Here is a 12,154-nt window from a genome sequence, read left to right on the forward strand (position 1 = left end):
GGTCCTTATGTCCATGACACCAGCTTCTTACATATTGTTTGGCAAGTTTCATTTAAACTTTCAATACTCTGTTAGGCCAGATTTGTGGGAAGGCAATAGAAAGTTCTGCTTCTTATCAACTAACTATTGCAGGGGATGCAGACTATTTCTACAGGAGTTCCCAGAACTCCAGTGTTCTAAGAACACCAAAGCTGGGAAAATAGAAGGGAGAGAAGGAGGAATGGAGGAAAAGAAAACAACCAGAATCCCATGGCCACTTGAGTGAGCCATGCTGAAATAAAATAGGCTGATGGGGGTGTTTCCCCAAAAGGAAGAGAAGACTAGCTGGCTTCTGACTTCTAAACGTCTTTACCAAAGTCTTCCCCAAAAAGAGACAAAAGAAGAAAAAAAAACCCACAAAACTCAGGCACTCTAGGAATGCCTTGACCTGGCGGCAAGGCCTAAGAGGCCAGGCAGGGTTTCGGGTTCCAGCTTCCTGCTGAGGGACTAAAAGCCATGAACCTTCCAGAGAAGATGAAAGGCAAGAAGTCTCTGAAAAGCCAGGAGTGGGAGAGAGTTCAAGGGTGACAGAAAGAAAAACTCAGTCATTATGACCACCATGATCTCTGTTAGACTGAACTTTCAAAGGCTCCATAAAAATCCACTGTGCGGTGGTTCGGTGCATTCTCTACTGGTTATTTATAGATTATTTATAGTGACTTTAAGGAACTAAATTTGGGAGGCTGCATCTTGCTAGCTTCCACGTTAGGGCTGGCAGTGAACTGGCTTTAGAACAAGGGTAAAAATAGGAGCTCATTCTCCACCCTCCCCTCAGGAACCTTCAGCCTAAAAACCACTTCCCTTCCTCTCTTCCTGCTGGTTGGAAAGGCACCAGCTCATTGACTGCGGTAAATTTCAAGTGTCCTGCCTTAACTTATAGCTTACTTCCTTGGTATTTGATGGGGCATTGTTTGGGCTGATAGGTTTAGCAAATAAAAAAAAAAAATCAAGGAGTCCAATCAAAATTGAAGTTAAGATAAATAATCAATAATGCTTTAGAATAAGGTTGTCCGAATTTTATCTATGATGTACCTCGTGTGTGTGTGTGTGTGTGTGTGTGTGTGTGTGTGTGTGTGTGTGTGACAGAGGTCTGTGCTGGCTGTCTTTTTTAATACTCTCCATCTTTGAAAGATACTTATATATAAAGAAATATTCATTGTTTATCTGACTTTCCAATTCAACTGCGTCTTTTGTGCTCTATCTGGCAAGCTAAATTGACAGAGGTAATCTTCCACATTACTTCTATCTGGAAAGTACTAGCATAGTAGCCAAGGCTTTGAAAGCCAGAGTTTCCTCAAAGAAGCTATTACCATTTTATTCTCACAGTTCGGGTCTTTCCAGAGTCTTTGCTAAGTGGTTCTTCCTCAGCAGTAAATTAGGAAAATGGCGAATTCAGTACCCAGAGCCACACACACTCTTTGCTAATTTAACTGCACTTGAGCCAAGCACTGATCCGATGGTATGAGGAGGTTCTGCTTAAACTAAAATCAGGACTCACCTCTGCATGCCTTTCAAAGCTCAGCATGATGCTGGTGTGCATACGGCACAAATGTGTGTGTGTGTGTGTGTGTGTGTGTGTGATTTGTTTAAGTGTGAATGTACCTGGCACAGGAATCTCGTTATCATCAGGTAGGGACTCCGTTGGAGATCCCTGATGGAACTGTGCCAAGGACTTCCCTGATAAACAGAATTTTAATGGAAAGCTCTTTGGTTGCAGAATGCTGCATTTTTGAAAGAAGAAATGGCTGGAAGAACACTGCTCCTCAGAGGATGTTTTGGAAAGGTTCTTCGGTGTATGTAGGGCAGAGAAGGTGCTGGAATGACAATGAGCGGCAGCCGGTGGCTGGAAGAGAATCTGGTCAGTTCTGGTTGAGCGGAAGCAGTATGAACTCAAGAGACATTCACAGGGCTCCAGACTCGAGCAGGAACTCCACATTGTAATGGTTTGAATCTGAAGGCCAGGGCTCCAGTGTTGAGGGCTTAGCCCCGAGGCACAGGTGTGACTTTGGGGGAGGTAACCGCCTCACAAGGGCTCTGGCTAGGAATAAACGGATCCACATGTAGATTTGCAGCTATTGAGAGACAGAAACTTCAGGAGTTGGGGACTTCCGGGAAGACGTATGTCACCAACACGTCTTTTTGACAGGGGATAATTTAACCTGTCCTCTTTTTTTCTCATTTCTGACCTCCAGGCCGTCAGGATGCGAGATGAGAGAAAAGTTTCTGCACCCCATAAGCCTCTCCGCCGACACAATAATCCAAACCAGACCAAATCAAACCGAGGTTTAGTGGATACAAACGCTATCGGATGGCTTTCCAGCTCCCCAGAGAGGAGATGGGAAAGGAAGACCGAAAAGCAACGCATTTGCTCGGGGGGGGGGGGGGGGGGGGGGGGGGGGGGTGCAGTTTAAATGCCCTGTGGGAGTGGTCTTGAGCATCTCTGGGGAGGGGTCATTGTTTGGCGGGCTTTCTCGGGGGTGGAGTCTGAACTGAGGCAACTCTGGGGGTGGGGGTGGGGTGGGCCTTGGGAAGGAGCCTCTACCCGAACATTCCAGACTCTTTGGATATATGGATGCCAGAGGCTGGAGTGAAGCCTTCACCCAATCAAACGGCTTTGGGCCCCCTCCGTTTTCAGGAGGTCTACCAGGCCTTGGGCTCCAGGAGCACAGGGGCTGTGTGCTGCCAGTTTCTTCTGTCACCAACTCCAGGAATACATCCAGTGATCAAGGGAGACCAAAAGACAGCAGCACCGGGCCAGAAATCTGCATCAAAGTCAGGAAACTGCCTCCTGCCTTCATCCACAGTTTTCCAAGCCATGGCTCAGCAGCATCCTTTGTAGTGTGTGTGTCTGACCTTGAGTGAAGAAGTTCCTCTCTGACCACAAAGAAAGCCAGTAGAAACACAGATGCTAGGTGGCTCCTTAGAAGGACCATGCCTTCCAGGCCAGGCACTGGTCACAGAAAAATAGAACTCCATCTTCAGGGGTGGGGAGTGATGCGGGGGAGCTTTCGAAGGGAGAAGAAAGATCTGCTCTTACACACACACACACACACACACACACACACACTGTAGTCCATTTACTAGTTCCAAAGCGAACACCCGTCTGGCAAGCTGGGGGAGAAGAATGCAGTCGCCAAAGGAAACGAATAGTGTAAACTGTAAAGGAAACAGCTGAAATCAGTTTTCTGCACTACTCTTGATTAGCTATTTTCCAGTTCTAAGAGCCCGAAGCGAAGGGAACTGAAACAGCTATAAACAACGGCTGCTTTGAAATACGGCCTCTTCCCATGTCATGCAAGAGGAGTCGGACCACATGTCCGCAGTAAACATCCACACGGAGGGTCAACGGCTAGCTGGAAGCATCCTTGCTTCCGGCTCAGGGGGTGAGGGGGGCTCTGCAAAGCTCTGGCTAGCAAGGGGTGAACGTTTCTTTCATAGAGAGCCTCCTCCCCCAGGGCGTTTGCTAGTTAAACAATGGAGCTGAAGATCCTTGTGGTAAGGGGTGGGGGTGGGGGTCTGACCTGAAGGAGAACACACAGTGTAAGTGGTGCTGAGAAGCGCTTGAGTGGGCTTCTGAGGACAGGCACTGCAGTTATGCCTACACCGGGAGAAAGAGGTCCCTCTGGGAGGATCAGCTAGTATGTCCCAAGGAACCACTGTGTGCAGGCTCAATGGTGTAGGGACCTAGGTATGCCTGCTGAAAACTGAACCCAAGTGTTAAAATCTTGAGGGATTTTATGTGGGAAATTAGAGAGCAGCCGTATTCTTTTCTGGGTCAGCAGAGGGAAAGAAAGAGATCCTTGGCAGCAAATAAAGACCAGGAAGCCAGTCCCTCAGTTTCCGGCCTCATCTGCTCCTGAAAAGAAGAGACACCCTGTGTGGTGTCCTCCCGCCCCGCAGCAGAGAGAGTGGGCAGGTGAGACTGGCTATTGGGAGTCTTCTAGCAGATTCTCATGCAGCACCGAAGGGTGCCCGGGAGCTCTGAAAAAATTCAGACTTGTTCTTTACTAACAATTTATAGCCTGGGAAAATTGGACCAAATTAGAAAGGTCAAGTTAGTTCTTAAAATGTACTAAAAATAGACGTAAGGAATGCAAGAAAATGAAAGGAAAATTTATGTGTATATATACTTTAACAAGAACACAACTTTATATGGCTTCTCCCACTTTTTTTTTTTAAGTAAAAGACAAATTTTGTAAGATGAAGGAGAAGGGAAAGACCACTTTCAGTTTGGAAAAGTAACGACAAACCTACAGAGTGAACTATACATCTAGACCCACAGAAGGCGCAGTTGTGGGAAAGAAGACAAATGCCCGGAAAAGACATTATCTCCAGGCAAGCACAAAGTTAAATCGAATTTCAGAGACAGCTGGGAACTCCTAAGTCATCTGGGTGGATGGCTTGAGAAGGGATCTTTGGTTGAAAATGTGTACTGGACCTCTCCTAAGTCTTGTAGGATATTATTCTCAAACTTACGTTCATAATTAGCTCTGCTGACTTTGTCTGCCGATCAGATAAACAATTGCCAATGGCAAGAAAAGAACAGGCAGAAAGCACCATGTGTGCACACACACTTGTGTGGAAGTGTTCCGCAACACTTTAGAAGTCGGGCGATAAGGACCAATTGGTAGTGACTACCACTGGGAGACTTTTCTTATCGTCATAGATGTGTGTCATACCCGTACAAGTCCTTGGCAACATCTTCCTCGTTGACGGCGTATCCCTGGAGGCTGTCGGTGAAGCTAAAGCCTGTGCCCACCTGAGGGGGAAAGAGAGGAAGATAAGCATGAAGGTGCGTGTTCCCTGGGAACTTTCGACTAGACCTCACACTGGGAGGAGGCCTTACTGATCCTGAAAACCACACCTCTGACTTCAGATCTCTGCCATTGCTCTATGTATCCTATTCTCATAGAGGCATCCTGCTTCCCCTGGAAAGGGAAAGATACCAGGACTGGCTTTTTGTATCTAGATGCCTACATGAAAGATGGAGACGCCATTATTAAGCAACAACCTGTGAGACAGGGAACCCACTCCATCAGTGAAAGGCTACCTGCCCCTTATCCCATTGGTGACATTCAATGCTGTTTGAGATGGGAAGGGTAACACAGTGTAGGCTAGGCTAGTCCAGAGCTTATGATGTAGTTCAGGTTGGTCTTGAACTCATTATCCTACAACCCCAGCCTCCAATAGCTGGGATTATAGGTATGCTCCACCATGCCTGGTCACTCATTTTATAAATTAAATTCTAATCTAAAAAGGGAAAGTGTATCTATATTTTAGAAAATATACAGTAATATATTGCTTAAGCATTTGTTCTTGTTAGTCCACCATAGTGAAGATTCAGACAAATCCAGGGAGGCATGTATACAGTCACATGTTATTCTGCTGGGCACAGCAAGAAACTTCAGCACCGTGCCAGGTATCTACATCTAAACATGGGTGATGGTTGAAAAGGTGGAGGAAAAGAGGAAAATGTAACTGACGGGAGCAGCTCAGCTCCTTGATAGCCTTACAGAAACATCTTTGTGGATGTGGCCTACTCTTGACCAAAATGCCACAATGCAGTCATGACTGTGTTATAAAAAGAAAGGGGAGCCGGGTGGTGGTGGCGCATGCCTTTAATCCCAGCACTCGGGAGGCAGAGGCAGGCGGATCTCTGTGAGTTCGAGACCGGCCTGGTCTACAAGAGCTAGTTCCAGGAAAGGCTCCAAAACCACAGAGAAACCCTGTCTCAACCCCACCCCCCAAAAAAGAAAGAAAGAAAGAAAGAAAGAAAGAAAGAAAGAAAGGGGACCAGATGCCAGGCCTGATGCTCCCTGGTGCCCCGTGGTACTTACCGGATTGTCAATGTATAGCATGGAAAAAGTAGTGGTCCAAGGGAAGTCTCTGGCAAGAACTGTCAAAATAGAAGAAAGAGCTGGGATTGTAACAAACATACCAGGCAAGGTGCTCAGGATCCCAGCAGACCCTGCCGTCCTCCCACCATCACGGACCTCCCCTCTGCCACTGTGCCACACGCTGGAAGACCAGTGCCCATCATCTTTACCCGTTCTCTTCTGTACTTTTTGCCCAACATGGCAGTATCTACAGCTAAGAATGCAGCTGTGTCAACAAAATCTCGTGAGGATTGACATGAGACCTGTGCCCATTCTGTTCTACCCTGCTGAGGACTCTTACACCCGGGCTCTTGGATCCTCTTCCTCCTCCCCAGTGCTGAAGAGAACAACCCCACCAAAGCCCGCACCAAAGATGCCACAGTGACTCACAAACCAATTCACACTCTGAACACCAACCCAGGGAAAGCAAACTCTCTCCCCAGAGAGACAGAGATGGAGTCCGCCCTGAGACGCAGCCAGAGGTTCTTTCTCCACCTCAGCCTCACCCATAGCATCTTGCTTTCAAGGCGTCGGCTCACTTAAGTGATGGACTCGTAAAGCATCCTATTCCCTCGGCTAATGAGGGATATAATTCCACCACCAGTCCCGCTCAAGAGGGCTCACCCAAATAGTAATAAATACCAACTGGTTTTGCAAGCCAAGAATGCTGGAGTCAGCAGCTGGCTTGCAGAAAGCAGCTTAGTCACCATTTGCAGGAAAAAGTAAGCCAGGCAGGACACTCACCCTGGGGAGCTCCCCCTTCAGGACAGATAGTGCCATAAAGTTGTGTTTTTACAGTCTGGAACTGTTAAGCAACTCCTAGGGGTTCTTGTGTTTCTTCTGAGTTCATTTTGGAGTAGATACTGGCTGGAAGAAGGCCCGTGGGAAAAGCAGTCAAAGCATCACTTACCAGTCATGTTACGTGTGATGACATAAGGTCCATGTTCTTCAAAGAGTCCGAACATGGATGAACCTCCGGGACCACCCTGAAGCCAGAGGACTACTGGGGCACTCTTGTAATCTACCTGGAGCAAACAGAGAAGCCAGTGAGCGGAAATGCACCACCCAAGTGCATGAAGCCTAAGTCTTCCACATCCCTGACAATATTCTGGAATGCCTCTGGCCCCACTGTACTATAAATAAAGGTTGGTCACTTTTTTCCTATTCGGGATTTACGTGTGTCCCCAAATGCTGGTGTCTTTCTGTGCGGGTTGACAGCATCTTGCTGTCCTCATGGTCTATCTGTCCCCCAAGCATAGAACCAAATAACTCCTGCCCCTTCCCAGTTGGCTCAGTCCCTCACACAAGTACAGACATTGCCAAAGAGTAGGTGGCTGGACTCCTCCTCAGGACACTGTGAGGAGACTGTGGTGGGAGGCCAGACTAATTTGTGGGGGTGTCACCAAGAGCTGCAGTCAAGAGTCTGGAGGAAGATACATGGGGACACAACCTTCCTGTCATCTAAGGTCTGACATAGGTTCTCTTGTGTGTTGTGAGCCTTCTCTGAGAGTGCTCTAGGGAACAGCCATTGTCTATAGAATAGCCTTGACATGCGGGGCTACCTCCAGACCCACTCTCAATGGTCAAGACGGTCAAGACGTAAAGTGCGGTAACTAATGCCCTTGGAGCATCCAGACACAGTAAATGTGATAGGCTGTTATAGCTGAGGGGAGAGTGTGCTGAAGGTCACAGTTGGGCTGGGCTTCTGTGGGTCACAATCTTGGGGTAAGCAACAAATACCTGCACTAAACTCTCCACACACAGGAGTTCAGTCACCAGCTGGGCGACTGAGGGAAGACGCGTAAGCGGTGTGGGCTTCACTTTCCACACCTGTAAAATGAGCTTTGGTGCCGTTATCCACATTGTGTTCTTGACTGGGGAGATGAATCACTTTCCATAAAACCTGGCAAGGGGCTGTGCTCTGCGTCCAGCAAATGCTCATTCCTGCTGCCGAGGATGAACGCTAAGGATTTAGAGGGAAGTCACGCTCAAGGCATCTCCAAATGGAAGACTAGGAGCGCGTGCTCATCTTGGTGGCTTTTCTTGATCCTTTGGCCCCCAGCATCCCAGGTCTATTTCTCACTCCTTTATCTCCCTGCCTCAAATGTTGACATGCCACAAAAAAAAAATCAGGTCAAAAGTGGGGGTGGGGGCAGGGAGAACTTCTCTGTTGAGTCACATAGGAAAACCCAACACTGAAAGCAACAGTGTGTCCGAGCTGGTGTCAGGGAGTCCTTGAACCAGGAGGCTCTGACTCTACTTGATAACAGAGTAGCTGTGGTGACCTGGCCCTCTGCTTCTTTCAGCCCCAGCTCCCTCACCTGCACCATGGTGGTAATACAGGCCTCCCCAGGTGCTCTGCTATATGCTACCCACCCTGATCCAAGCTTCCTGGATCCACCGTGTGCATCGTTAGACATGTGAGTCACCTCCTCTCAGAGCCTCTGCCACTCACCAGGACCTCCACCCTCCTATACTTTGATTCACCCAGTAGCGGGAGCAAACTCCACACAGCAATAGAAAACTGGGAGACAGGAAGGAAGTCATCCCCAATCTTGCCAGCTTTCTGGGAGTATGAGGTGCTAGTGTACATGGACTTTAGGATATTCAACCCTCAGGGCCTCACTAGGCTCATGTATACCAGGTGGTCTTCAAGCTTGCTTTTATATTAAAATAATGTGGAAATCTCTTTTGAAAAAATGATTTCTGCCTTGGCTCAACCCACAGCGATTGCCATGCTCTCTGTGGCAGAGCAGGGTGGCACCCTCAGCTTTTTCCAGAAATTTCTTGTATTACTGGTGACCTGCAAGGTGACAGGGATCCTGCTTTCTTAGTCTCCTAGGCAACTAGTCTCCACTCCTTTTTTTTTTCTCCCCTACCTTGCTGTGACCTGGCAGGGTTAAGGTTATCTCTAGACTCTCAGAAAAATAGCCTGATCCTGAGAGGCCACACTACAGGACAAGGCAAACAGCAATGTGCCCAACAGGGTTCTTCTGGGGCTGTGAAGCAAGGCAGCCTGCATTCTTGGAATGCTGGACTACCGAGAGCCAGCAGTACTCCAGCCTCAGCTGACCCCTCTCGGAGCCCAGCAGTCCTGGCAGCAACCTGTTCTTAAAGAAAGCCCTACCGCGTGTCTTTCAACCTCAACGAGTCGAGCAGCCTGTGCGTTTGTGCCATGCCTAAATTGTATGCTGGGATGTGAAGGTGTTATTTAACGCTATGTACCCTATAGTCATTCACCGTACGGCATGCTGCTGTACGGTGAACCGTGACCGTGACAGACATTACTCACTATGGTCATACTGAACTATGGCCGCACTAGTGGCATGAAGTTCTTACAGATAATCATCTGTGACTTATCTATCACCTGTGAGGTGAAGCCCTTTCCCTGGGAAAGAGGAGAAGTCGACAATGGCATCCTGAACAAAACCACACTGCAAACTTGGGGGCCAAGGAAAAAAGAAACTTCTGCTCATGAGTCACAGGCGGGATGGAATTCAGAACTTTAAAAACATTAATCTCGTTAAAGTTATGATTTAAGACATTTAATTCCTCCCCTGAAAACCTTAATTTTCCTCAATGCATTTTATATTTCATGCAGAGTATTGCTTTTGAAAATTTATTACATTGACTGATTTATTTATTTGCACAGCACACTTGTGGAGGTCCAGGGACAAATCTTGGTAGCTGGTCCTCTCCTGCCTTGCGGGTACTGAGGGACCAAACTCACACTCTCAGGTGAGATGGTGGATGTGTTTACACGCTGAACCTTCTCAGCACTAGAGCATATATTCTTAACTAAGGATTTTTAAAGATCATTTTCAAAAATCCCTCTGCCTTTCCCAGCCTTATTTCCTAAAGTTGTCAGTGGACTTCTCTCTATACACATGCCATGCGCATGGTCGTCTTCACGACACTCCATACGCCACAGACACAGTAAAACCCTAAGATCTTGCAGTTTCTGTGGTTGCTGGACATCGCTGTACAGCAGTGAGGCATCACCACCATGCTGCCCGCATCTGGCACAGTTCATCTGCTAGCACACACTATCTATTCTCAGGCCGCTCTCTTGAACTGTGAGTTAGCTCCTACTCATGGCCCCCTGGGGAAAATGCACACTGGTAAAGAGTATAGATACCAGAGCCACACTGCCAGGACTGGACTTCCAACTATGCTACTTTAGAGCTCTGTGTCCCAGGCAAGATTCCATCATATCTCTGCATCTGAGTGCCCTCTGCCTGGAATCGTGGGTGGTTAAGCATATGTGAGCAGCAGGTACAGACAGAGCACTTCAGGCGGTGGCTGGTGTCTCTTTGTAAAGCGTCAGTTCTGATTGGTTTTTCTGATGGGTGGGAAGACAGCTAAGTGTAGCTACATATATGAACAAATGGGCAGGGGAACATGAGATTGAGGACTCAAAGTCAGGACTTTGGGGAGGTCATTCAAATGTCTTGGACCTCGTACTGGCAGAGAGTTATCTATTTGATGACCAAGAAAGAAAATGTCTATGAGTGAATCACGGGTCTGAGTGCTAACTATCGTGAGAGCTGCTGTGAAGGGGAGGAGCAATGAAATGCGAAAGGCCAGAGGAGTCCTGGGTCTGCTGGACACATAGATAGCCAAGGACAATGGCCGACATGGGGGCAAGACGGGGCCCAAGAGGGTGAGGCCTAAGAACTGTGGCAGCCCGGTGTTTAGACGTGCCTGCCTTCCCACTGCTAGAGAACTGGAGACAAGAGGATTAAGAGTTAATGTTGGTCTGGGCCACACAAAGAGACCCTGTCAAAATGGGATGGGGGAGGGAAAGAGGAAAGAGAAAGAGAAGGAAGAAAGGGAGAGGGAAAGGGAAAGAAAATGCAGAGGGAGAAAAAGAGCCAGGAAAGGAAAGAACAAGGCCCATTGTATCAGTTGCCCTCTCAATTCCTCTGGCGACCCCTGGTGGCCAGTCCCAATCTTGGCTACTCCTTCCTCAAGATTTCTCGCATAATGAACAGCCAGCCCAGAGGAAGCACCATTTCTATTCTGTCCAGTAGACTTTCTACACTAGCACATTCCACTGCTTACTATCAATGACTGCCAAAGACAATGATCCTGTGCCTTCATGGGTCGTCGCTTGAAAGAAGCAAAATGCATGCACTCTAAACAGGTCCTACCCGGCCCATCACTGTCCAAGTAAGAGACACATCAGCTATGCTCCTAGGCTTCCAACCATGTCTCCAACCAGACCGGACCCCAAGCTTTACGGCCATGAACAGACAATAAGACAGAGTATATATAACTTTCTATTGTCTCTTAGACATATTGCTGAAATGGAGAATCAATACATTGGGAGCAGGGGCTAACGGTACCAATTTCAATCAGTGTGGTCCTCTATAAACTGTTGCTGTTATAAACACCATGACCTGAAGCAATTTGGGTAGGAAAGCGTTTATTTCATCTTACAGTTTACAGTCCATCATTAAGGGAAATCAGGACAAGAACTCAAGGAAGGAACTGAACTGAATCGATGACCACAAGAGAAATGTCACTTTCTGGCTTGTTTGGCCTGCTTTCTTGTGCCTCACAAGATCGCAGGCCAGGGTGGGACTGCTGTAGGAAGTCCTTCAGTCAGTAGCCTTTAAGTTACCTGCCCACTTGGGCATGGCCTCTTATACTATAAATGCCGATGTAAAGCACGCGCCCCCCCTCTCTTCCGGCTGCTGGATTCAGTTGCTGTTTTCCCGTTCGAGCAGAAGACTGTGATCTGTGAGTCTACCCCTAAATAAATAACCCTTTATTGTATTCAATTCCAAGCTAGTATGGAATTTCTTTTTAGCGTCCGTCTTCACGGGACCACCAGAGCGGGCTGGACCTGCCCATATCAATCATTCATTAAGAAAATACTCCACAGTCCAATCTGAAGGATGCAATTCTTCAATGGATATTCCCTATTCCAAGGTGACTGTTTTGTGTCAAGTTGACAAAAATCTAACCATTCCGGTGGTTATATATTACACAGAAGGTTCTATTGTGCTTGCTCTAGGGAATTTAGGCAGCTTACCACAGGAGAGGGCAATATTTTCGGTAGTACCCAATCTGCATGCCTACTTCTGGCCAACCCTTTCTTCCATGCCACAAAGAAACACCACACTGGGTAAGAGGATGCAATAGCCAAACCACTGCCAGACTTTAAACCAGGCTTAAAATGGGAAGTGTGTTTTGTAATTCACTGAGTCCTTCCCTGTGCTTCTATGTGCAAA

General features: G+C 47.6%; 1 protein-coding gene across 2 annotated transcripts in view; it reads right to left on the reverse strand.

Moving 5' to 3' along the window:
- Cpvl (carboxypeptidase vitellogenic like) overlaps nucleotides 1–12,154 on the reverse strand; it is a 108,991-nt gene that overhangs the window by 81,840 nt on the left and 14,997 nt on the right. For both annotated transcript variants that reach the window (XM_041640359.1, XM_041640358.1), the window contains exons 3-5: nucleotides 6,826–6,940; nucleotides 5,877–5,935; nucleotides 4,719–4,798 (exon numbers count right to left, since the gene is read on the reverse strand). In XM_041640359.1, the coding sequence (XP_041496293.1) occupies nucleotides 4,719–4,798; nucleotides 5,877–5,935; nucleotides 6,826–6,940 (254 nt within the window). The remainder of the gene's footprint in view (nucleotides 1–4,718; nucleotides 4,799–5,876; nucleotides 5,936–6,825; nucleotides 6,941–12,154) is intronic.

The sequence above is a fragment of the Microtus oregoni genome, unplaced genomic scaffold, assembly GCF_018167655.1.
Source record: "Microtus oregoni isolate MIOR12 unplaced genomic scaffold, Mior012 000062F_ref0000492, whole genome shotgun sequence".
NCBI lineage: Eukaryota > Metazoa > Chordata > Mammalia > Rodentia > Cricetidae > Microtus > Microtus oregoni.